A 27,058-nucleotide genomic window follows, 5' to 3' on the forward strand; every position below is an offset into this window, starting at 1 on the left:
CGTGAAGACCTGGGATGATCTGGAGTGGGCTAAGCCATTAGGCTGTCCCTTAAAGAAGCCCACAATCTTCATGGATAGCTCTACTGCAGGAGTCCACAAAGGCACTTCTCTATACTCTGTCTGCCAAGGGAATGGGGTATTTTGACTCTCACTGAAAGCACTGCCCCCCCCCCCACCCCGAAGCAGTGCGGCCCTCTGTAGCATGATTGGTGGCTATATGTTAAGTGTGTGGCCAGTTCGTGCTTTTTCTTGTGCATGGACTGTGCATGCCCCATGCTCACACCATGCTCTCTAAGTTCTCTTTGGACAGGGCCTCAGCTGCTGCTTCAGCCTGAGTCTCAGATGGTGAGTATGAGTCCTGGTAATCTTGGAGCAGTTTAACCACCTCCAGGTGGTTGAACTGCACAGCATCATCCAGGGGGATGTTGCCCCACCTGAGAGGAGGAACAAAGACCATGATCAGGCAAAGAAGACACCAAGAGTGCCCTGGTTATATACGTAACTGTGGTGGCTGGAGGGCCGTGGTGGAGAAGGTGCTGTCCACCTCCCTTCCCCCCACTTTCAGCTTAATCCTACTCACCTGTCCTTGACAAAAGGATTCACTTTGCAAGCCTCAATCAGGAATTTAACAACTTCAGTGTGGCCTAGGAATATGGGCAGAAGGAAAATGAGAGGGTATAGATCCTGACCCTTTTGGTGTTAACATTAGTACAGACCCTTGGCAGCTGGAGTCTGAACTAAAAGGGGAGGGGGGAAAGGCCTCTTCCCATTTTCGCTCCCTGCAGCACCCAGTAAGAGCCTGCAAACTGAAGCGCATCTGGACAAAACTAGTTGCTGCCCTTGTAACCTTGAGGGCACATACAATGGGGGGTACTCTTGGTAGAAAAGAAAGGTCTTAGGATCTGCTTCCTCTTTTATTTAACCTTCAGATACCTTCAGCTGCAGCAACATGCAGGGCTGTGCGGGAGTCATAGTCTTTCTGTTCCATGTCCATGGCTGACAAGGCAAACCTAAGAGGAGTGGAAAGTAGCTGGAGTTACCCAGATCAGCCTAGAATCACTGGTATCCTTTCTGAAGTGGGGTCAGACTGGATGAGTTCCAGAAAAAGCAAAACAGAGCTTATGCCAAGATGTGTAGACTGTGTACAGTCTGTGTTCTCTATCCAGATGAGACTGTTACTCCTACGTCAGAGAGATGGGAGTGTGATGGTTCCAGAAACATCACTGCCTACCTGTAGTAGGTGCCCAGTACATATTTGTTGATGTTGGTAATCCATTTGAGGCAGGGTCCTTACCAGCCTCCTAGGACTGCTTTTAACACCCAGGTTAATCATAACAGTGGCTACCATTAAGTTCTTATCACATGGCAGTCACTGTACTTTTTTTAAAAAACTCATTTAAATGTAGTCTCTGACCATTCAGTCTGACTCTAAGGCTGAAGCACTTAACTATATTGCTATGTTGATGGCTAATGAGATCTCTGACCAGGAGTATTTCATTGTGTTTATTTGGTCAGAGTAGAAGTACCTTCGAAGAGCTGAGACATCTCCACTATAGGCAGCAAATAACAGGTTCACCACAGTCTTGTTCTGGAAAACAAATCATACCCACCTGAGATTAACTGTGACTTTGGACCCACCCATGCCCAGCTCTACCCTGTCACCCTCCCCCATGGATGCTTAGCCAAGGGTTTTACTGAAGTGTTACGGAATGTTCTCTTCTGAAATAGTCTTACAAGCCACCTGGGGTTTTCCTTACCCGGACTTCTCCTCCTTCACGCCGTGGGTCTAATTTCCGAGCGCAGTGCCTCAGATCGTCATAGTTGTGGAAATTGAAGCGAGATACCAACTTCTAGAATTGTAAGGCAAAAAGATTGTTTACTTCCTCCCTGCACTTAGTAGGAGCTCAAAATTGCTTTATTTTCTCATTCAAAAATATTAAGTACTATATGCAAAGTGACTTACTTGGCAGAAGCTGACACCCCTGTAGCTGTTCCCCAGCTTGTCCAGGGGAGGTGACAGACACATCATTCCCATGATATTGGGTACCACCAGGAGGATGGCTCCTGACACAGCTGACTTGGCTGGCAGGCCCACCTTGGGGACAAAGTTGGAACTGTGGATGAGCAAGAGGTGCCCCAAGTCTGTGTTAACAAGTCTATCCCAAATGACTTCGTGGGCAAGGCCACACCCATCTCAACCTTTTGGCTTGTCAGTTAGCTTTTCTTACTACTGTCCTCCCCTGCCCCCTCTTAAATTTATGGCTTCAGTAAGGAAATATTTACTGAGTATCTACTCTGTGCCTCATGATGTGCTAGGACTAGGACAAGGTCTCTCAGTTAACTTATATTCTGGTGGTAGGACAGAGACAATAAATAGGTAAACAAATAGACAAAAATAATCACAACTTATGATAACACGTTAGAAAAAAAAGGAGGGTGCTGTGATAGAGAATGATGTGGGAGGGAGAGCCCAGTGGAGAGAGGGTGGTCAGAAAAGCCTCTCTGGAAGTGACCTCCTGTATGAGATCTGGAAGAGAATCACCAGCCATGTGAGGGGCGGCAGAGGAGTGGTTCTGAAGTTGCACTGTCGTGTGTTTATGTGTTTGAGGGGCTTACTGTGTTTGACAAACTCCCCTAAGGATTCTTGGCCTAATTGCCCGGCTGGAAGTTAGTGAGTGAGAGGCAGGAACAGGTGTCCATCTCTCCACCTTCAGAGACTCGGTGTCCCCTTTTCTTGGCTCTGGGCTCATGGCAAATGGATGGCAGGGCCAGAATCACTCACATGGAAAGCAAACTGGCCCGAGAGGTCATACATGCCGCAGGAGTGCATGAGGCTGAGGGTGTTGCGCACTGCTTCACCGCTCAGCACGCTCTCGCCTGTGATGGGGCAGATCCCGCCATTGGCCAGGGTGGCTGCCATGACACTGCCTGATTCACAGGTCACCTCCACGGAGCACAGCTGCGGAGACGAGGCAGAGGTGAGGGTCCGGTGTGGACCTGAATGCTGTGCTCTGAGGTGTAGAGCAATGTTCTTGACATCCTGATCCTTCAGTAAGTTCCCCCTGGTGTTTCTGAAGGATGCCAGAACCACTGGAGATGAGTATCCCTCTTGTGGGTCAGAGCAAGGAAGGCAGTGTGTCCCATTCCCTTGGCGCTGGGCTGAATGGCAGCATCTGCTTACCTGGAAGTAGAGATCCAGGGCAGCCATCATGTCCACCCCTTTAGGAAAGCACTGCAAGGAAGAAGAGGGGAGAGCATTTCTCTCGGGCCATCAGCAGTCCCTGTCACACTGCCAGGACCTCAGCCGAAGTCCCCAGCCCCCATTGCCCTTCCACCAGCCGCAGAATACCCGGGGACTTTGTATCGGCCTCTCCCAGTTACCTTCTTTTCCTTTAGATAATAGCCGATGGCATAATTCCGATCCCCTGTTTCCTTCTCTGACTGGAATCTGAAGGAAACACCCAATTTAGTACCGGACATTTGAGGGATGGGTGTGAGAAGGGGGAAAAAATACCTTCCCGGAGAGAGACAGAACTAGATCACACATGTCAAACTAAAGCAGCCCCTTTATTAATTCTCATAGTTATACTGGAGAAAACTTCTGAACCCGAGAAAGCACTGGGTCCAGCTTTATTGTAAAGTGTGAAAAACAAAACCAAACCCAAAATGGTCTAGTCATCTAGTCTAGGAAAATGAGGTTTTTGGCTTTGAGAGGCTTGGCAAGAAAGGGCCCAGGTGCAAACTCTCACACTGTCTTTCTCCTTAAGTACCAAATAGAAATGGAACAAATCCTTTTACAAAGCAAACAAAATGTCGATGAAGGGGCTCAGAGGAAGCTGAAAGGCCAAGGCTGCCCTGGGATTTCTTCTTCCTAAGATCCTCTCTATCCTCCTCCTCCATTCCCCGCCCCCCACATACGTATACACACACACACACTCAAACACACCCCCCCACACACATTCAGCCAATCCTGTGAACAGGGCCTTACGTGGCATTGCTGAAACCCATGTATTCATTCCCAGCCATTTTATTCAGATACTGCAAGACCTGGAAGAGGAAAAGGGGCATGGGAGGCACCCCATGCATAAGGACCCCTAGTAAACATATAGGCTGATTAACCCTTCTGCACTCCTCAGTCCTTATCCCAGCAGGGACTTCAGGAGGCTTTCTTCCCTCACACCAGCAGATTCCTACACCTCTGGAAATAAGGCTTCTAGTATGGGCTGGTGCACCATCAAAGTGGGGTTAGAGCCAGGCACTGGGGCAGCTGGAATGGACAACGTGCCATGGAGAAAAGCAGCCAGGGGCTGAGCAGGGAGGGAACTTACAAAATCAAACTTCTCTGCTTTGTTACAGTCCATCTGCAAGGAGACAAAAAGAGATATCAGTATTCTAAGCTTAGGAGGATGACAGGGAGGGTCAGAAGGATGTAGTGGAGATAAAGTGTTAGATTGGTTTTGCTACTGGGCGTGTGTTGCATTTTACAATTTTTTTTTTTAACAACTGAGACTTTTTTATATCCATGCATACCTAGTGATCTTAAAAACCAAATCATTTAGATTTTATTATTAGGTAATGAGTACAGATAAGCTCACCCCAGTTATGAGTCTCACCCATCCCTGAGTCTCACTCTCATTTCCATTCTCAATGCCAACCCTTATCCCTGACTCCCACTTTCATTTTCCTGATTCCAATCCTGTTCCCAAGCCCCACCCCTATTCCTGGTCCCCATCCTCATTCCTTACACCCCAGGCTGGAGGCTTCCTCTATCCTACCCCTGACTCCCGTGGCCATTTCCAAGACTGGAGTGAGTGATGGGAATGGGAGGACGGTGTGTGTTGCATACATTATAATATTCAATTATATCAATTATATTGATAACTGAAATAAAGCTAAAGATTTTAGCTGAGAGTCAAGTCAGTAGGGCCTGTTTAGATGGGAACGGGATGAGGCAGGTCCCAGATACAGGGCTGTAGATAGAGCTATCCCGGAGCAAGCAAGGGGAGAGCCTGAGCCTGGTCCATCCCCCACCCACCCCCAATTGCTTCCTGTATTCACCAGCTATAGTGTCAACACCACAGGGACTCTGACACTTGGGTCCCTGGGGGAAGGGTTCCTAACACCACCTTCCCCAGGAAGGGCTGTGATTGGCTCTGGATTGTTGCAGCCCACACTGCTCTCAGGTTCTTGCTCAAGCTCTGGGAGACCTACAGCTGACAGGCTGGCCAGACACCCTTGCTCAAGGCCAACTCACAGCTCCAGGTGACGTGAATAGCTGCCCTGTTCTGGCCATTCACCCTTCTTTCCATGTGTCCCTCACCCAGAAGTGGCCAATCAGTACCTAACAGAGCTGTCCTCCCCCTGTGTGTGGCATTTGGTCCTTGGTGCTAGGCTGGGGTCAGGACCTGCTCACTTCTCTCAGAGCCAGGAAGCTCTGGGCTCCAGACTCATGGGTAGGAGCTGGGATACAGTTCCTTTTACTAACATCCTCAGCATAATTTGTGAGTCCCTGCTGTGTCTTCACTGCCTCCTGGGTACCCTCAAAGGAATCAAGTCCCCACCAATCTCCCTGGAGAGACAGGCAGATATGAGGGATATAGGAACAAGGGGGTTTAGAGAACAGTACCTTCCAGAAGGCTAGGGTGGCACTGACCTTGATCAGGGAGCTCACAACAATGGCACCAGCATTGACCATGGGGTTATGGGGGATTCCTGGGGAAATACAAACCACCCAGAGTCTTACCAGCCACTGAGCAAAACCTTTACCGCCTGCCCACTCTGTAGGGTAAATGGGAAAGATCTCTTTGCTGGGGAGGATGGAGTGACAGAGCTGATCAGGAAGGGCAGAGAAACACACACCCTTGGGAGGAGGGTAGGGTAAGAAGGGGGCATCTATGAGTCTGGTCTGAGCCCAGGGAGTGCCCACCTTCCTCATTGAGGGAGAGCTTGTTGTAGCGCAGGCCGCTGGGCTCCTTGCCCACGAACTTGTGCACGTAGTCAGTGCCCAGGGTGCTTATGGAGATGGCATAGGTGAGGGGCTTCACACAGGACTGCAGGCAGAAGGGGATCTTTGTGTGGCCCACGGAGTGCCTGGAGGCAAGCAGGTGCCATGAAAGGGGTCGGACTATGCTCTGCCCGTGTGCCCTGCCTCCCCTTCCTCACCCAGCATCTCACCGCTGACCATCCACAGTGCACAGAGAAACGCCCCACAGATCTGGATTTGACTTGGCCAGCTGAGGGATGTAGGCTGCCACCTGGGTATGAGTGGGTAGAGAAAACAGGGACAGGATGAAGACATGGATGTGGAGAGGGGGAACAGAGCTGAGGTTCAGGTCAGGAGAATCTTTTAGACAAAAGCTAAAATTCTGTCTTCTGCAAGACAACAGGGTTCCCTCCTGCCTGTTGTTCCTAGAGACACCCAAGTCTTAAGTCCTAGAAGGCCTTATATTTCTGCAGCCCCACTCCTATAGAGATGGCAGTAAAGCCCATGGAAGGTACAAAGAGAATTCTGGGGTCAGCTTCCCTTTTTTGCGCTTAGGCTTAATTACTCTGTAGGTCTCTTTCAGAGTTCTATTGAATCCTTGTCAGCTGTCTCCATAAAAACTTCAGATTCCCTCACCTGCTCTAGAAATCACAGGTAAAATACATAAAGCCCTTGTCCCCATTTTTAGAGGTTCTGCTTCTCATCACTCATCCACTGGATTTCCAGCCTCAGGAAATCTCTGAGAAGCAAGGTATATCTGGTCCAGGGCCCTTGCCCATCCCTCAGTCCCCTGGCCCTCACTTTGCCTCCAGTGAGCTCTTTGGCATCCTCAAAGATGCGGTCCACATGGCTCGTGAACTCCTCAAAATCAGGAATGACGAACTTCTTTCGGAATGCCTGGGTCAGGAGCACGATGTTCCTGCTCACACACCTGGATCCCAGACACGATTGGGTTAGGGGGCTGGAGAGATGCAGCTGTGACTCACTCTGGAGCCATGGAAGTTGGGAACAAAGAAAGGGTGAGTGGTCATCGGGTTTGGGACCAACAGCTGTGTAACCTTTGGCATATCACTTGATCTTTCTGGGTCTTAAGTTTCTATGCCTCTAAAATGAGGGGTTGTAATGATATGGAAAGATATTCCAAGACACAGTGTCTTGGGATAGGAGAAAAAATAAATACCTGAATAATATGTATGGTAGGTCATCTTTATATTTTAAATCTTAAATTATACAAGTATGTTTACATATATTCTTATATATATATGTAAATGCTTAGGACATTATCTAGAAGATATCTACTAATCTGTTAACAACGTTTACTTCTGGGAAAAGGGACAGGGATAGGGGAGAGAGGGAAAGGAGAACATGTATTTCTCTGTTGCTTGAACTTTTATAATAAGTATAGGCATATATATGTGTTACTTGTGTAATAAATAAGTAATAGAGTTGAGGGGTTGAATTATCCAATCCCCAGTATCCCTTCCTGCTGTCAAAAGCTGTGTCCAAAGAACTGCTTTGAGAGCAGTGCCCTTGTTTCCGGGGCCCTCACTTTCGGAAGAGATCTCGGTCCAAGAGGCCACCACTGCTGGTCTCTCGAACCATGCGGCGCATCTGGCTCATGCAGTCCCGGAGCCGGGGATCTGACGTCTGCAGTCCAGTGGCCTTCAATGCCTTCAGGGGAAAGAAGCCTGGTAAGGTCAGCTACAAGGACAATAATCCAATCCTAATCATTTTTCCCAATGGATAACAATTAACTCAACCCCAACTACTACAACAGGTGGAAGAAATGGGTTTGCAGACCAAGAAAGGATGGAATATAACAGTTTTGAAGGCTAATGGGGGTTTCCTGCCCTTTTTCATCAAGGCAGCTGGTTTCTGAACCCCTTGGGCCAAAGTCCCAAACCAAAAAGATAGGCTGAGTCAGAGGGTTGAATCATCCCACCTGGGGCAGGGATGGGATTGCCTCATCAGCCTAGGCATCTGCTATCATCAGCTATTCTTCATCCTCATGAAGCAACCCATTAGCTGCCCTGTTACTTGTCCTACCTTCCTTTCCCCAGTTTCCAGAGATCCTAAGGGATCAGTGTTCTGAGCAGGTAGAGAGGAACTTACAGTAGTGAACTTGTGGATAGGGATTCGTTCCTGTCCCTCAGCAATAGTGTAGAAGAGCAGGTCACCCAGACGGGACAGCATGCCACTCTCTGACGAATCACTGTTTGGGGGCAGAGAGAGATAGGGGAGGAGGACAGGAACCTTAGAACTCCTCCCTGCTCCTCCTCCTAGAACAAGTGCTTATCAGCAGGTAGGTGTCCTCAGTCTACACCTTCTCCCTGAAACCATCTGATCTATCCCTATAATTCCAACCTTCACATCGGTCCTGAGAAGTCTTAAATTCTATTCTCTAACTGTCTTTTGTTCCTAAACTTCAGACATTTATTTCTAGTTGCCTTCTAAATACTTCCATTTCTAGATGTCCCATAGGCACTGCAGACTCAACATGTCCAAGCCTGAGATCATCTTGCCTCCCTCCCTCTGCTCCTCCTCTTGTGATTCCCATTTGGATTAATAGCATTACCACTTACCCGGGGGGACCAAGCCGGAAATGTGGAATCATTTGGATAATTCCCATACCTTACGTTCATAACCAATATTGGATGAATCTACCTCCATAATGTCTCTCAAATCCACCCTCTTTTCTTCTCTTCCCCTGTGCTAGCATGGTGCTGTAGAAAGAACCAGAGTTTGCCTTTAATAGTTGTGATCTTAATATGGATAGTAAGTCAGGTTATTTAATAAAGCTGAACCTGTTTCCTCATCCCTAAAATGAGGGTTTAACATCTGCTTCACATGGGTGATGTGAGGTTTAATTTAAATGCCATTCCATGAAAAACCATCTTTCACAAAGTAGATGCTCAGTAGCTCCTTGTTGTCTGTTACCTATCTGCTCCTACACTCTCTTGACTTGCAACCCATCTTCCACAATGTGCCAGTTATCTTTCTAAAACTCAAATATCATTTCTCTACTCAAAAACCTTTGATAGCTCCCCAGTGCCTACAAAATAAGTTCTTATTTCTTGGTATGGCATTCAAGGCTCTTTAAAACCTGTCAACATTCCTTTCCTATTCTCCACCATGCCCCCATACTCCAGTTATGCCAGGTAATAAACAGGTGGCTCCCCAAATGGCCTAGGCACTGTCAGGCTTCCTGGCCCTTGTTGTTTACACTGAAACTTCTGCATGGAAAGACCTTTTCCTCCTTCACCTGCACAGTCCTGCTCATCCTTCAAGGTCCAGATCAAATGTTACTAACTCTGTAAAGCCTTCCCCAAACTTCTTGATTTTGCTTATGCTGCTGGTATGACACAACATACCATCTTATTGACAGAAGACAATCTCCCTTGCTCCACTGTTATGTCTTCGTGTTTTATACATCTTTGTTTTCCTAGAATTGAGCAAAGTCCCTAGCACACTATGGATCTTCAATAAAGAATCACCAAGTTACATTTCTAGGAATATCCCTGTTCCCTAAAGTATCTCACTGGATTATAGCACCTAAAAATACAGGTACTAAAGATTTTTTTGATCTTCAAGATTTCTCCTATTAATTTGTTAACAGATTTAGAGGAATTATTTTATCAGCTCATTCCAAATATGACAACTATTTGAGATTAGACCCTTCAAAACCCTTAGATCCAACAATTTGACTTCCAGGTATTTACCATATAAGTGTATTCACGTACCTACAAGGTAACATATTCACAGTCATTCATTGCATTGTTAGTAATAGTAACACTGGAAACAACCTAAATGTGCATCAACGGGAACTGGTTAGGTAAATTAGGGTATATTCATATGATGGAATATTATGCAATGTAGAAAAAAGAAATGAGGGTGTGCTTTAAGTATTGATATGGAATGATCTTTAAGATGTAATATTAACTAAAAGAAGCAAGCTGTAGAACAGCGTTTATAGTATGGTACTATTTATGCTTAAAAGGGAACATATATATGTATGCTTTTTCAGGCACAAAATATTTCTGGAAGGATATATAAGAAACTGGTAAGACTGATTTAGCTCCCTCTAGGGAGATGAAGCAGGTGCTGGGCAAAAGAAGCAAGAGGGATACTTTGCACTATATATCTTTTTATATATTTTGAATTTTGAATCATACAAATATGTACATTTTACCTAATGGATATGATATATTGATATATGATTATGAATATATTATCTATTGAAACAATGCATTTAAAAATAAAAAGCCTCTCAAGGAACTTGGCATAGACTAGGCATGTGTGTGTTTTGGGCCAGGAGGAATACCAGGAGAGGGGGGAGTTCTTCTGTTTCTGAAGAAATCCAGTTGTTATAATGAGGCTGGTGCCTATAGGGAGGAAAGGATCCATGTGGTGGCAGAGGAAGGGAGGAAAAAGCTATCTGAGGAATAACTCAAGAAGGAAAGTACACAGGAATATTTTGAGGCCAGGTCTCCTTGCCTGGAAAATGAAGGAAGACAGGGAACAATGCCACACGGCTGAATGTATCACAAGCATTTAAAAAAAAATTGCATACCCTTTGATCAAGATATGGATTGATCTGCAATACAATGTTGGGGGTGGGGTAAGGTGCAGAATAATATGTATAGTATGATACCATTTGTAAAAAGCAGGAATAGTATCAACATATATTTGCTGATATATGCATAAAATATCTCTAGAAGGTTATACAAAATATCAGTGACATGTCTCTGGGGAGCAAAATTTCCTAGGAATTTAAGAAATAATTGAACAAGTGCATAAGAATATGTAGTAACCAAATTGAAGATTGGTTAAATAAACTGTGATACCTCATACAATGGAATCTTAAAATGGCAAAATGGCAGCCATTAAAATGACATCATGCATGCCCACATTAAATCATATTAACAGCTGTTCATAAGTGGGAAATATAGGCTACCAAAGAATAGGAGTACTATGATCCTATTTTTGTTCAATTTTATATATACATATAGAGTATATATATGGGTTTAAATCATGGATATATATTAAATATGGATATATGGTTCCCTCTAATATTGGGATCTTGATTTTCTTCTTGATACTCTATTTACCTGGTTTTTCTTTAATAATTAGAAATAAAGTTAAATATTAAAGAAACAAAACAGTAACCTAAATAACAGGGCATTTTCTCTTTGCTGCCCTCCTTATCCACCAAGAACACTTCCCCTCATGGTGTCACACTCCCAGAACCCATCCCCCTCTATGCCCTCAACTCCTTCTGCCCAAAGGAGCATTGGTCCAAGGCCTTTACCAAGCAGTCCCTGGGAGCACAGGCAGCAATAGGCAGGAGGATTAAGGTTCCTAAAAACAATTCCAATTGTAAATCAACTATATGCCAATTAAAACAACAGCAACAACAAAACAAACCACTTCCACGGTAAGGAAGGGTGTGTGTGGAGGAACCAGGGATGCTTCTTTCTCCCCATCCCACAGAAGGTGTGAGGGTGAGGGAGGTTAAGCCTTTTCTCTAACCCACCACCATTTCTCCCAAGGTGATTATTTGGGAAAAGTCAGGATGGAGAGTAGACCAGGAGAGAGAGGGTTTATTCTTTAAAGTTTAAACATTTTGTGTCTCCTTGAGAAGAGGCTGATGGAAAAGTACAGCATAATAACAATTCTCATGAATAATAAACAGATAATACCTTATTGGATGTTACCTGTCCAGGACAGGGACTCCAGTGGTGGTGAGGTAGAGGACAGAGTAGTCTGTCTGGCTACTTTAATTATGGTGTGCATGTCTTTCTGAATGTCATCAGTAGATATCAATGACAAGGGAGATGGTCCATTTCCTGTTCCTGCTATAAAAAAGCAGGGGCTACTTGGATAGTGTCTATGTTGGCTTCTGGGGAGGACAAAATTTCCTGCTCAGCTCCGTCTCTGCGTCTCGAAGAAGCTCAGCCACCAAGTGTTCCAGGGTGGTGGGGGAGAGAGGTGCAGCCTCTCGGGCAGAGTAAGAACCCAAGGGAAGAGAACCCCTTAAATCAGGGAGCCGCCTGAGCAGCACATAAAACGGCTCTGACTGGCTCTGGTTTGGGAGATCTGCGTCTTATGATTCTCCCCCACCATTATAAAGATTTTCCTCCTTCAAAAACCAATCGGAGAACCACCCTTATTCTACAGATTAGGGAGCCCTGATAACGCACACGCCCAACACATACGCAAGTATCTGCGCACTGAAACACATACCACACACAGACCCAAGAACACTGGGACTCGAGGCAGGCTGTTCTATACCCACGCATCCCCTAATATACACACGAAGACAGGGGAGAGAAGGAGGGTTAGGATGGGCGGTGCGCACACGGCCCTGCACTCAGACACGCGCACCAAGCAACACTCCGCACCCACCTGCGTTCCCAATTAAGTACGCACCTTGGACAGGCACCATCCCGAGGACCGACCTGCCCAAACGCCTTGCCGGGCGGACGGCACGTTACCGCCCGAGCGCGGCGGACCCAAAGCCCCAAATCTAAAGGAAAAGGCATCGCAGGCCAGTAAGCGAGGAGAGGAGAAGGGAGATACGATGCGTTCCTTGGGGAAGGGGACTCGGAAGCTAGTGGGAACGACAGTGAGAGTGCCTGAACTCTGCCCCTGTCCCGCGAGCCTTACTGATCCTGGTGCTGCGGCTGGTGGCTGTGTGGCGTCTCCCTGCCCTGCGCCGCGGCCTCACTGAGGTGGTGCCGTACGCCCCCGCCAAGGAGGGGGCTCCGGCTCTGGTGACCCCAGCCTCCCCGCCGGCAGTAACTGCCGGCCCCGCTCAGCGCAGTCTGCAGAGCCTTGATGGAGCGCATCCCTCCAGCGCGCCGCCCGCTCGGCCAGAGCTCCCAGGGCTTCTGAGCGGTGGTTGGAGGGAGGGGCGGAGGAAACGCGGCCAGGTGGGGCGAGCTAAGCAACGGAGTGCTGGACCTGAGGGGTGGAGAGGAGAGGCCCGGTGGGTGGGGTTGGAGCAGGAGGAGGGGCCGGTCCCTACAAGGCTCGGTACACTGCCAGGTGCACCCAATCCCCGCCTAGACAAGGCATCGGTGTGGAGTGCACGCGATAGGGACCACAGAGCGCAGGGTGTCTAGTGGCTGGTGAGAAGTGGGCGGTGCCTGAGAGTTGGGATGGACAATGCCCAGGTCCAATCATTGATAAAGTAAAAAACTTGGGGGCGGAGACAAGACGAGATTACTCAATGAAAGCAAGGCGGTGGGCCGTCCACAAAATCCGGCAGATTCCTCCGCGTTCCGGTCCGCTGCGGCCCGCCGTGGGTGCAAGCGCTGAGGGCGGGAAAGCTGAGGTGGGGCAGTTGTGAAGGCGGAGGACGCGGCGGCGTCAGAACGATGGAATTCTCGGAGAGAGGGGAAAGCGGTACCTCTCTACACTCGGATAAGAGTGATCCCTGCTCAAGAGGCCTCTTAGTGACCTCCGATATTCGAAGGCCAAAACCAGCCTTCAGTACCCGGTCTCGTAGCGCGGCGTGGAGGCCCAACGAATGCCTCGTTTACAGCACGCGGTGTTGGTGAGTGAGGAGTCATATGGCAGGAAATTACCCCGACCAGAAACAGCGCCCAGGCACTTCAGTGAGATCATGAGGCGGGGGAAAGGTCATCCTGGACTGCTAGGGTGCCTGGGTTCTCGTTTTACCTCTGACAGTTATTTGGTGTCTGTTTAAGACTTAGGTGTCCTTGGGCTTCCCTGGTGGCGCAGTGGTTGAGAGTCCACCTGCCGATGCAGGGGACATGGGTTCGTGCCCTGGTCCAGGAAGATCCCACATGTCGCGGAGCGGCTGAGCCCATGAGCCATGGCCGCTGAGCCTGCGCGTCCGGAGCCTGTGGTCCGCAACGAGAGAGGCCACAACAGTGAGAGGCCCACGTACCGCAAAAAAAAAAAAAAAGACTTAGGTGTCCTTAACTCTGAGCCCTTAAACATTTTATAAGCCATTAGGTGCCCCCTATATTTTAGCTAATTTAATTGCTTGCCTCTGTATTCCTCACAGGCAGAAAAGATGTACAAAATGAATTTTGAAAACTAAGCACATTTGGGAATTTTATCATTTGCAACTAGGAGAACATTCACCTATATCTTCACAGCATCTGTATTTAGTAGGAGCTCATGGAAATAACAGCTGTTATGGTTTGTCAACCACTTTATATAGTCTGTCTCTCCCTCTTACCAGAGACCTGAAGAATAGTTATTACTAGTCCCATTTTGAAGATGAGGAAACTAAGACTCAGAAATTAAGACTTTTTGTTTTTTTAATATTTATTTATTTATTGGATGCATCAGGTCTTAGTTGCAGCACGTGGGATCTTTTGCTGCAGTGCGCGGGCTTCTCTCAAGTTGTGGCGCAGGGGCTCAGTTGTACCCCGGCATGTGAGATCTTAGTTTCGCCACCAGGGATCCAACCAGCGTTCTCTGCACTGCAAGATGGATTCTTAACCAGTGGACGACTGGGGAAGTCCCAAGATTTTTGAAAATAAGATAACCCATCTTTTAAGTACCAGCGTCAGGAATCAGACCCAAGTCTCTGACTACAAGTCTCTCTCATCCCAAATTAACCACTGAATTATTCCAGTTGTTCCTAAAGGAAGCATTTACGTCGAAGCAGTATAATACGGTACTGAGAATTGGCTAGAGGCTGGCTGTATCACAAAATGTCACTTGCTTTTCTTTTTGTTTTTGGATTAAAATGAGCATCAAGGGTAACTGGGGGAAAAGAAATATCAAAACGATACTCTGGTGTGTTCTGTGGAAAGGCAGTTCTCCTTTGGCTTGGTTAAGGTCAGAGGGTTTATTTAGTTTGAAACCAGGTAGAGTGACCTTCCTTTTGTTTTTGTTTGTTTGTTTTTCCCTTCTGTAGTTATTCCTTATCTGCCCTATCCATTCTCCTATAGGTAGGACTCTAATTCAGGGACTCCAGCTTACCCTGGCTGCCGTATTAATGGCTTTGCCCATTACTTCTTTAAGAAAGTTCTGGGTCTTAATACTTAGTATAAATGCGAGCCAGCATTAATTTTTCCAAATGTAGTAGGCCAATCTTATCCTTGTTTCATAGGAATGTTATATCTCTGAAGTTTTGTGAGCTGTCACGAGAAAGATAACATGTGTTAGGGAATTTCTAAACATTACCCAGAAGGTGTTTGCTTCCTTTTATTTCCTACCCCTGCTTTTTTGAATTAGCTTTAATTATAATCAGTAACAAGTTCCTCACTCTTTTTCTTCCCAGTTCTCTCTGATAGTAGGAACTGGTTGAGTGGTGAAGAAAGGCTGCCTGTAGAAGGGGAGTTTCTTTGCATAGAGATCTAGCACTTTGACCTTTGGACTGATTCTTCTTCCACTATAACATTGCTACTTTTGCATGAGGATGGAGGGTGAACCGGTGACTTGGGAGGCCCACAGCATTGTGTAAAGTATAAGATATTTAAGAACCAGTTTGTCATCCCAGGTGGTTAGAGTTTGGCAATGTCACGTTCTTTTTTTATTTCTGATTTGAAAAGGTCCTATCCAGTTAAATCTTTTTTTGTGTGTGTGTGGTACGCGGGCCTCTCACTGTTGTGGCCTCTCTCGTTGTGGAGCACAGGCTCCGGACACACAGGCTCAGCGGCCATGGCTCACGGGCCCCGCCGCTCCACAGCATGTGGGATCTTCCCGGACCGGGGCACGAACCCGTGTCCCCTGCATCGGCAGGCGGACTCTCAACCACTGCGCCACCAGGGAAGCCCCCAGTTAAATCTTTGCAAAAGTACTAGCCAGCTGTGACATGGCCAGCTAAACCCGAAGCTTTTCATAAGCTTTCAGGTATCTCTAATAGTAGGTTTTTAGGCCAGTCCCTTGTTGTGCTAGAGTTTTGTGGTGTATGGGGAAGGATTTTGAATTTTTAAATCAAAAGAGCTATATACTCTGTGGTACAAAATTGGAAACTTGATGCTTATGTTTGGAGGATGTATATTTGTTATGATTTACAGACTATCATTTGTTCTACTCTTTAGACTGTAGTTAGAATCTTAATTAGTCAGAGTGAAAGATTATTTCACATAAGTTATTTTTTTCATTAGCGTTTGTTCTGCAAAAGTTACTATTGGTGCACATTCCTTCCTGCCTTAGTTTCTCCATTTGTAAAAGGTAATCTTGCCTTTTACTGGGTAAAATATAAGTACTGGGAGCTCTGACATAATCATCTTCAATTCATTCAATGAATATTTTATTCATTGGCCTATAGTGTGCCAGGCCCAGTGCTAGGAAATCCAGAAATTAAAAACAAAAAACCAGTTTCTGATTATTGGAAGAAATGAGAAAGCCAGTGTTTAAAATTCCTAATGAAAAATGCTGAGGTGAAGAGATATGGAAAAGGAAGTAGAAAGAAGGGGCATCTAACTAGGCTCGGGGTGAAGGATAGCTAAGATAAAGGGGTAGGGGCATCAATGGAGGTGGGGGATTGGAGCCAACTCTTTTTCCCATTCATGGATGGGTTTTTTAAACCGACTTTTTAAAAAAAATTTTATTTTATTTATTTATTTTTGGCAGCATTGGGTCTTCGTTGCTGCACGTGGGCTTTCTCTAGCTGCGGTGAGCGGGGGCTACTCTTTGTTGCGGTGCGCGGGCTTCTCATTGAGGTGGCTTCTCTTGTTGTGGAGCATGGGCTCTAGGCATGCAGGCTTCAGTAGTTGTGGCACGTGGGCTTCCGTAGTTGTGGCTCGCAGGCTCTAGAGGGCAGGCTCAGTAGTTGTGGTGCACGGGCTTAGTTGCTCCGCGGCATGTGGGATCTTCCCGCACCAGGGCTCGAACCCGTGTCCCCTGCATTGGCAGGCGGATTCTTAACCACTGCACCACCAGGGAAGCCCTAAACCCACCTTTATTCATTAATTGTAAGTAGTACAGATATTCCAAAAATATAAACAGACACTTAATGGCATCCTACATTTCAAGTTTTTTTTTAAATTTTTTATTTATTATTTATTTTTATTTTTGGCTGCGTTTGGTCTTTGTTGCTGTGCGCGGGCTTCTTACTGCAGTGGCTTCTCTTGTTGCGGAGCACGGGCTCTAGGCGCGCAGGCTTCAGTAGTTGTGGCCTGCGAGCTCTCGAACGCAAGCTCAGTAGTTGTGGCGCATGGGCTTAGTTGCTCCGCGGCATGTGGGATCTTCCCCGGGCCAGGGCTCGAACCCGTGCCCCTGCATTGGCAGGCGGATTCTTAACCACTGTGCCACCAGGGAAGCCCCTCAAGTTTTTGAATACAACAGGTTTATCAAACCATGCACCTGTAAGCAAGGCAGTGAGAACCCTACAGCCCAGTCACAGTGGGAAGCAGATCTCCCCCACCCTCCAAACGGTATCTTGAAGGGGGTTACGTGGCACGACATGGAACATGTAAAATCTGAGATACTACAAGCAAAGAAGCTCACAGGGCGCAAAGAGGAGGGTCTGCTCCAGGGGCAAGCCCCACAGCAGTAAAGGAATGGGGCAGGGGGCCAGACCCCTGCCTTCCCTCCCCTGCTTGAATGCAAGTATTTACCAGTATTAAAATAAAAGGACAGGGCTTCCCTGGTGGCGCAGTGGTTGAGAGTCCGCCTGCCGGTGCAGGGGACCCGGGTTCGTGCCCCGGTCCGGGAAGATCCCACGTGCCACGGAGTGGCTGGGCCCGTGAGCCATGGCCGCTGAGCCTGCGCATCCGGAGCCTGTGCTCCGCAACGGGAAAGGCCACAACAGTGAAAGGCCCGCGTACCGCAAAAAATAAATAAATAAATAAAAGGACAAAACTAAAACCCCATTTTACAAAAAAGGCAACTGAGGGACAGTAGTGGCAAGTAACCGACTGAAGACCTGAAGGGGAAAACAAGCTTACTTTCTGCAGACGCTTGACGTGTCTGGGACATGGGATACACGACAGCCTTACGCGGGGGTTGCCTTACTGAATGAGGCCTCATGAACAGGGTAGGGATAGCAAAACAGAACGTGATCCATTTCCCAGGGAATGACTGCCTTTAGACTTCCCATGCTTTTCGCACAGAGAAGTTTCTGGGCCACTGTTAACAGAGGTGAATTTATAAAATGGTCAAAATCTTTGGGAGGCAGGAGGGAATTAAACAGAAGGTCCCAGGTTAACTGAAGGCAAATTTACTCAACCTCGCTATAGTAAGGGAGCCACGGACCTACAGAGTGTCCCCTCTACAGTGTGCAGAGTGGAAACTCTTACCTGACCCTTTCCAAATTGGTCCTGTGTCCAAAGCTCCCCCTATGAGAGGGAAACGAACATCAGGCTTTTGATTTAGAAGCCCAATCAGAGAGATACACTGTGTCCCTGAAGAGGCACCTTAAAGAACTGAACCTGGCAGGTGGGCAGATTCCTGGCATGGCGTGAACTGGGGTCGACCAGGCCTGGTGGCCTATTGCTTCCCGAAGACCAGCCTCAAACGGGAAGGGCTGGTAGGAAACCCCAGAAGAGATCCTGGGGTGAACTGGCTCCCTCTCAATCTTGCCTTCCTCCAAAACTGAGTCTGGCCTGATTCCTCTAAGGAGCAAGTCTTGCAGTCATCTCTTGCCCCTAACACACTGTGAAACTGGAGACCAGAAGGTGCATAATGACTTCAGGCTGGCTCTGGTCCACACCGATGGACCCTGCTTAGACCTATTTGGCTGAGCTGCCTCTCCAGCAAAGGGAGGAGAGGGTGAGTGGGGGTGCGGCATTTCCAGTGAGGAACTGCATGGGGGCAGGGCAGGGTTCTGGCGAGAACGAGACCTCTGGAGCCGGGCTTCATGCAGAAGCAGCGGGGACACTCCCACCAAGCCATCCTGGGCTCTGGTCACGAGTCCCTTGGAACACTTGGACAAGTCTGATAGGAAAGCGGGTGGCGCCAGCTCTTCCTTCACCTGGAGGCAAGGAGACCCAAGGCAGGGCAGAAAGGGGCCTCGGAACTGGATCAGCTTAGAGCCTCTTATTGCTTATTTAGTCAGAAAAGCATGGCCGGACCCCATGGCAGATGTGGCCCAAGGGCTAACCCTTAGGATGGGGCTTGGGAGAGAGGCCCCTCCTGCAGTATTAGGATAGGGGCCTAGGCCAGGGCCTTAGAATCAGAAGCTCCCATTTTCCTTCAGGAGGTGTCGCTCCTGGCCAGCCCTGGAGCCCTCTTCCCCTACCTGCGTGAAGCAGGATCACACAGGCACCAGGGAATGATGCCTGGGAAATGATCACATGGGCTTTGGGGACCCTGTTCTACTCATGTGACACCAAAGGGAAAGACAAAGCCTCACAACCTTGGGACAAGGAGGGGAGGTGGCATCACAATGCTAGAGAAGGATGCTAGGTGGTCAGAACACCAAGCTGCTGCTCCACCACCTGGTCCCGGCTAGCTCCTCAGACTGCCCTAGTGTGTGGCCAGTCTGAAAAGGATAATGGGGTAAGTCCTGAGTGGGCGGTGTTCTTGCACCTGAAGCAACTTACAAATGCTTTGTGACATCTGCCTCCAGGGAAAACAGAGAGGGGGTTAGGAACCCCCTCCCACCCGAGGGAGGGAGGGGAGGCCATGGCTAAGGCAGTGATGCTGAAGTGGGGCTCCCTCTGGGGGATCCCTCGTGTGGAGCCAACTCTTAAAGGTTGAGAGATGTTTGCAGGCACGTAAGGAGAAAGGTGTTCCAGACAGAGGGCTCTGCAAGAACAAACATCATGAGAGGAACAGTTGAGGGACTCTAGATGAGTTTGGTTGGAGTGAGTTTGGTTGGGAGTGAGAATGTGTGGACCAGTGAAGCTGAGGATATACTGGGGGCTGCATTATGAAGAGTTTTGAATACTATGATAAGAATATTCAGCCACAGCCTAAAGGCAACTCCATAGTAAACTTCTTTTAAAGCTCCTCTTTCATTTAAACTTACCATCCCATTGCTTCCTAAAGAAGCCCTCAGTTTCCTGCCATTACACTCATAACCAGCATTTATCTCTTCAGATACTATTTAAGAGGAATCCTTCCTCCACTCTCAGGTTAATCTCTCTACTTACTTTGCTCTATTTTTCAACTTCTTCTGATGACTCCATCATTCAGCATTTAATTATGCTCAAGACTCTGCCATCTTAAGAAACAGCCACTATATTTTGACTCTTTTTGTGTGTGATTAAATTAAAATATATTTCAGTTAAGTAGCTTTATGTAATTCAGATTTTCCATCAATATTGCTTTTTTTTTCTTTTTTAAAATTTGAGATATAATTGCTATATTTTTACTCTTATCTGTATTCCTTCCATCACCAAGTTTTTTGAGAAAGTTGTTACACTTACTACTTCTTTATGCTCAGTTATTACTTATTATTTATTATGGTGAAACTTAGCTGATGCTGCCATTGTGTTGCTTTGGGCTCACAGGCTTTAAGGGATTCATTGGAGTTGAAAGTTTAAATAATAATTCATCAAGGTCAGCAAATAGATTAATATGTTTAAAAACTCCTAAGACATCATTAGTTAAGCACGTGTATTGGAATAGGATTTTTTTTTAATTAAAAAAAATTTTTTTAATTTGGCTGCACTGCACGGCATGTGGGATCTTAGTTCTCCGGCCAGGGATCGAACCTGGGTCCCAGCATGTGGGATCTTAGTTCTCCGGCCAGGGATCGAACCTGGGCCCCGGCAGTGAAAGCGCTGAGTCCTAACCACCGGACCGCTGAGAATTCCCCTTGAATAGGGTTTAGATTCTGATACTAGAGCACTATGGTGCTGGTGCACATATTTTAACTTGATGTTAGACCTTCATGGAGTAAATGAAATATCCTCTAAGTTATCTATGATCTATTCCAGTATGCTTTCCTAATTCCTCTTTGGTTTAGCAGTTACACACAAATTTTATAGGACTGAAAAATATAAACATGAGCATGTCAAAACAAGTCACAATATTATCATCACACTGGTGAGATTTATGATGCCTAATACACGTTTTCTTTATTTTGCCAAATGTCTCCTGTAATTTGGCTTCTCTGATGTCCATAAGAATAGATTATAGCAAGTCCATATTATTATAAGATGCTAAGAGAATGTTGATTTTGCTAAAGTCTCTTAAAAATATTTTAAAAAGCTCTTTGTAGACTAAAGCTAATTTGAAAGAATTTGAACAGCAAAAAGAAAAAAACTTAAGTGATTGGTAGCATTTTCATACCTTTTTTTTTTTTTTTTTTTGCAGTACGCGGGCCTCTCACTGTTGTGGCCTCTCCCGTTGCAGAGCACAGGCTCCGGACACGCAGGCTCAGCGGCCATGGCTCACGGGCCCAGCCGCTCCGCGGCATGTGGGATCTTCCCGGACCGGGGCACGAACCCGTGTCCCCTGCATCGGCAGGCGGACTCTCAACCACTGTGCCACCAGGGAAGCCCTCATACCTTTTTTAAACTTTTTTTTAACCTAAAGAATATGAAAGATATTTTCAGAATCTTATATTGCCATATAGTGACCAAAAACATTCTCTAAAAGACTAGGTAAAATTAATTTTTAACTACACTTATCTAGTTGAACACTCCATAAGCCATAATTTCTCAAGATGTTATGTAATTTGAAACGTTTTACATCATCCACTTTTACCTGTCAGTTTGCTAAAAGCTGTTGTTACAGCTCTCTGATCTTTGGGAAATTTTTAGGTAAAACCATTTTAGATTATCAGGTAATTTATGTAGTAACTACTACTTAGGTAAGAGATTTTCAGAGCTAAGTGTATTTATTTACTGATTTGCATTTATTATTCCAGTCCAGTTCGATTAGGTGAAAAATTACAGAGGTGCCAAATAAATTTATGATATATGAAATGGTTACTAATATAATATAATTGCCATTTTTTGAGAATTATTAAATACAGAAATGGAAAAAAGTAATAAGTACATATAAATTTTCTGTGATAGTTACTGGCAATACTAGTACTTGATTTCAAATTTTTATGAAATATTATCCTAGTTTTGATTTGCATAATTCTCATTCCTGTATTTATAACAGAGTTAAAATGATTTAAAAACTATTTAAGGAACTCTGTAGGATTACAAGGTTTAACAGAATTTTTTTTCCTTTCTAAAAATTTTTTTTAAACTTTTTAGTTTATATTGGGGTATAGCCAATTAACAATGTTGTGATAATTTCAACAGAATTTTTATTATTCAGCATATAAGCTCAAGCAGGGAAAAAATATAGGTCATAAAACTTATCAATTAGCCAACTCATTAATAGAACCGTTTTCTTTTAAAATTTTATTTATTCATCTGGTTCAAAATTCAAAAGGTACAAATGGGCATACGGTGAAGTCACCCTCCTGTTTCTGTTTCCTAGCTACCCACTTCCCCTTTCCAGTGGCAAACGTTGTTATTGGTTTTCTATATATCCTTCCAGATATATTTTATTCATGTCTAAGCAATTATATTTTTTCCTCTTTTACACAAATGGTAATATAATATAAGCACTGTTTTATATTTTTCCTTAAATTTTTTTTTTTTACTATACGCCTTGGAGAACCTTCCAAATCAGTGTATAATGTGCTTCCTTTTATGGCTATGTAGTATTCCATTGTCTGGATGTATTATTATGTATTATTATTTTAAAAATCCCCTGTTGGTGAATATTTGTATTGTTTTCCATCTTTTGTTATTATTAGAATGACTTCATTTCCTGGTTTGTTTGGGACAGTCTCAGCTATGCCAACTGTCCCAGCTTAAATTTTTTTTTTTCTTTATTGGAGTATAATTGCTTTACAATGGTGTGTCTGCTTTGTAACATAGTGAATCAGCTATACATATACATATATCCCCATATCTCCTCCCTCTTGCGTCTCCCTCCCACCCTCCCTATCCCACCCCTCTAGGTGGTCACAAAACACCAAGCTGGGGCTTCCCTGGTGGCGCAGTGGTTGAGAGTCCGCCTGCTGATGCAGGGGACACGGGTTCGTGCCCCGGTCTGGGAAGATCCCACATGCCGTGGAGCGGCTGGGCCCGTGAGCCATGGCCGCTGAGCCTGCGCGTCCGGAGCCTGTGCTCCGCAACGGGAGAGGCCACAACAGCGAGAGGCCCGCATACTGCAAAAAACAAAACAAAACAAAACACCAAGCTGACCTCCTTGTGCTATGCTGCTGCTTCCCACTAGCTATCTATTTTACATTTGGTAGTGTATATATGTCCAGCTTAAATATTAATAGTGTCCCCTTTCTCTTATAAAAGTGTGCCAATTTGGACAAAACAAAACAATTTATTTTATGGTTACCTTAGCTAATACAATGCTGCAGTGAATAAGATTACATATCCTTTTATTTTGCAAGTTTGCAAATATAACTGTAAGTTGAATCCTAGAAGTAGAATTGCTGAGTCAAAGAGCCCGCATGCAACAACGAAGACCCAATGCAGCCAAAAATAAATAAATAAATTTATTTTTTTAAAAAAGGTATATACGTTTGTAATTTTGATAGATGTTGCCATATTGCCTTCCATATTGGTCATACCATTTTCCACTCTCACCAACAATCAGAAGAGTACTTGTTTTTCCACCCTTACCTCAGTTCATTATCACTTTGTTTTTTAATGTTTGTTTTTCCAATAGGTATAAAATGGTATCTCAGTGTTTGTTTTTTTTTCAGTGTTGTTTTTATTTTACTTTTTAAAAATTACCAGTGAGGTTGAGCATCTTTTTATGTGTTTAAGAACCATTTGTGTTTCCATTTTTATGAATTATTCATGTATTTTCCTATGTTTTTGTTAGATATTAGCCTTTTGTGAAATGAGTTGCATACATTCCTCCTCCTCCCAGTTTATCATTTGACTTTTGGTTTTCCTTTTGCAGTTTTCCCATGTAGGAATTTTTTATCTTTACATAGTCAGATTTCTTCATCTGTATTTTCTATTCAATGAATATCAAAATCCATTATTCAGCTGGAATCACATGTGATCTTTGATTTCCTCATCCTTCAGATCCTATAATAGGTCTCAAATCCATCTACTTCTCCCCATTCTTACTATTCTAGTTAAGCTTCTTAATTTAGTTCTCCCTCCCATCAGTTTCACTCACTTCTGTTCTTAATAGCATAGCCACAAGTGATCTTTCAGTAATGCAAATCTGGTTATGTTGTGTTTTTATGGAACCCATTGATGATTTCCCAAATTTAACATAACTTAAAATATAGAGAAAAATGAATGGGGAAAGAAACAAATGACAGATGAGGACACTTAGCAAATATAGATTACTCTTTTTTTTTAAAAGATTTATTTATTTATTCATTTTATAATTTTTATTTTTGCTGCGTTGGGTCTTTGTTGCTGTGCGCGGGCTTTCTCTAGTTGTGACGAGTGGGGGCTACTGTTCACTGCAGTGCACGGACCTCTCACTGCGGTGGCTTCTCGTAGTGGAGCACGGGCTCTAGGTGTATGGGCTTTAGTAGTTGTGGCACATGGGCTCAGTAGTTGTGGTTCGTGGGTTCTAGAGTGCAGGCTCAGTAGTTGTGACACATGGGCTTAGTTGCTCCGCGGCATGTGGGATCTTCCCGGACCAGGGCTCGAACCCGTGTCCCCTGCATTGGCAGGCGGATTCTTAACCACTGTGCCACCAGGGAAGTCCAGATTACTCTTGACTATGGGGAAAATTAAAAGAACAAGAATAGCTAGAGAAGAATCTGTAGTTCAGGGAAGGGGATTTTGTTTGTTTTGCATGTTTTTGTTTTGTCTTTTTAAGAAAATCATCATCTCAGTATGCTGAGGAGGAAAGCTAGTAGAGACGAAAAGTTTGAAGATAGCAGGTGAATATTATATGCTAAGATTACAGGGAGAAAAAGTGAGGTAGAAAGCTTAAGAATGGTAAATATTTAGAATACCTTTTGTAGAACTAAGAGAAGGCACTAACTAGAATCTTGTAGGAGTGTTGGGAAATATCTAAGAGCCTGTTTGAGATGAGAAGTTTGTAGTTCAAACGTTTACGCAGAAAAAAAATACATAGTTTTATGTGGGAGTGCTGTGGAACTTTCAATGGACAGATAATCCCAATCTTATGCACTTTGTTCAATGAAATAGAAAAAGAAGAAAAACTTTACAACTTGTTTTGTTACATTACTGTATATTTTAAAACCAAAAGCAGACAAGGACAGTTTAGGAAAGATAATTATAAAGACATAGGTGCAAAAATCATAAAACATACATTTTATGATCAAGGAATTTTTATCTCAAGGATAAACCATCCTAATGTTAGAATGGTTTAACATTAGAAAATGTGCATAATTACCAAATCAACAGATTAAGAAAGAAAATCTATTTGATCCTCCTGGTCGTTGCAGAAGAAGTATTTGATAAGATTAAATACCTATTCGTCTTCAAAGTTCTTAGCAAACTAGACAAGGAAAGGAATATCCTGATAAACCTGACAAAGGGTTTATCAGGTAACAGGCCTGGTATCACAACTTCTGTTAAATATTTTATTGGAGGTCTTATTATTGTCCAGTAAGACAAGAAAAATAAATAAAAGGTATAAAGGTTACAAGAAAAGATACAAAATTGTCATTATTCACAAGTGATATTTATGAGGAAAATCCAAGTGACAGGTAAATTGTTGGGCCTAATAAGAGAGTTAAACAAGGTTGCTAGATAAAAGATCAGTATCCAGAATTCAATAGCATTCCTATATTGAAGTAATAATTATACCTATTTTTTATGGCATTACAAACTGAGAAGTGCACATGAAGAAACCTATATAGGATGCATAAGAATTTTAGGGAGAAATTAGTTAATGGAAAGGTATACCATATGTTGCAAATTATAAGCTGGCTCCCATGATCCCCACCTCCTGATATTCATGCCTTGTGTAAACTCTTCCTCTTGAGTATGAATGGGAGCTGTGATTTGCTTTTCTTATTTATTTTTATTTATTTTTGCTGTGTTGGGTCTTCGTTTCTGTGCAAGGGCTTTCTCTAGTTGTGGCAGGCGGGGGCCACTCTTCATTGCGGTGTGCGGGCCTCTCACTATCGCGGCCTCTCTTGTTGCGGAGCACAGGCTCCAGACGCGCAGCTCAGTAGTTGTGGCTCACGGGCCTAGTTGCTCCGCAGCATGTGGGATCCTCCCAGACCAGTGCTCGAACCCGTGTCCCCTGCATTAGCAGGCAGATTCTGAACCACTGTGCCACCAGGGAAGCCCTGATTTGCTTTTTTTTTTTTTTTTTTTTTTTTTTTTTTTTTGCATTACGTGGGCTTCTCACTGCTGTGGCCTCTCCCGTTGCGGAGCACAGGCTCTGGACGCGCAGGCCCAGCAGCCATGGCTCACGGGCCTAGCCGCTCCGCGGCATGTGGGATCTTCCCAGACCGGGGCACGAACCCGTGTCCCCTGCATCGGCAGGCGGACTCTCAACCACTGCGCCACCAGGGAAGCCCCTGATTTGCTTTTAAGAAATAAAATCTGGCAAAGGTTTCTCTCCTTTGTTGGCATTCAAGAAGCAAACTGCCATTTTGTGAGCTGTCCTAAGGAGAAGGCCACATGATAAGAAACTGAAGGCAGCCCCTAGCCAACACGCAGCAAGAAACTGAGGCCCTCATCCAACAGCCTGCAAGGAACTGAATGCTGCCAAAAATCATGTGACAGAAGTGGATCCTTCCCAACTTGAGCCTCAGATGAGAACTCAGCCCTGGCCAACACTGACTATAGCATAGCTAAGCCATGCCCAGACAACTGACCCATAGAAACTGTGAGATAATAAATATGTATTGTTATATACTACTAAGTTTACGATAATATTTTATGCAGTAGTAGACAACTAATATACTGTGTTAAATGGAGGGAAACGATCAAAAATATGGAGGCTCTCCCCAAAGTAACTTATAAACTTAACACAGTTCCAATTAAAATCTCAACAGGGTTTTGCACAGAATTTTCATGAATCCTAAAATTTTATTGATAGTAGAAGACAAAACAGAAGCCAAGATAATTTTGTAAAAGAGTGAAGAAGGGTCTGGACTTCTCTACACGATATCAAAACTTTATAAAGCTGTGTGGTAAAGATGTGATTAACTTTTTAAGAAACTGCCAGTTTTCCAAAGTGGCTTACCATTTTACATTCCCACCAGCA

General features: G+C 44.9%; 1 protein-coding gene across 5 annotated transcripts; it reads right to left on the reverse strand.

Moving 5' to 3' along the window:
* Positions 1–277: 277 nt before the first annotated feature.
* Positions 278–12,831, reverse strand: GLS2 (glutaminase 2; the record flags this gene model as incomplete). 5 transcript variants are annotated; one of them, XM_079715408.1, is made up of 18 exons in its annotated part: positions 278–434; positions 581–644; positions 934–1,010; positions 1,527–1,588; positions 1,758–1,850; positions 1,964–2,095; positions 2,783–2,959; positions 3,182–3,232; positions 3,382–3,448; positions 3,989–4,047; positions 4,329–4,361; positions 5,654–5,712; positions 5,927–6,090; positions 6,175–6,254; positions 6,785–6,914; positions 7,533–7,654; positions 8,096–8,195; positions 12,650–12,831. In XM_079715408.1, the coding sequence occupies 18 exons, from the start codon at positions 12,829–12,831 to the stop codon at positions 278–280; spliced, it is 1,809 nt and encodes a 602-aa protein (XP_079571534.1). The 5 variants fall into 5 exon arrangements, with proteins under 5 accessions (XP_079571534.1, XP_079571533.1, XP_079571532.1 ...); XM_079715407.1 differs by having other exon boundaries at positions 6,785–6,944; XM_079715406.1 differs by having other exon boundaries at positions 7,533–7,684.
* Positions 12,832–27,058: the final 14,227 nt, after the last annotated feature.

Source organism: Hyperoodon ampullatus (assembly GCF_949752795.1).
Source record: "Hyperoodon ampullatus genome assembly, chromosome: 11".
Classification (NCBI taxonomy): domain Eukaryota; kingdom Metazoa; phylum Chordata; class Mammalia; order Artiodactyla; family Ziphiidae; genus Hyperoodon; species Hyperoodon ampullatus.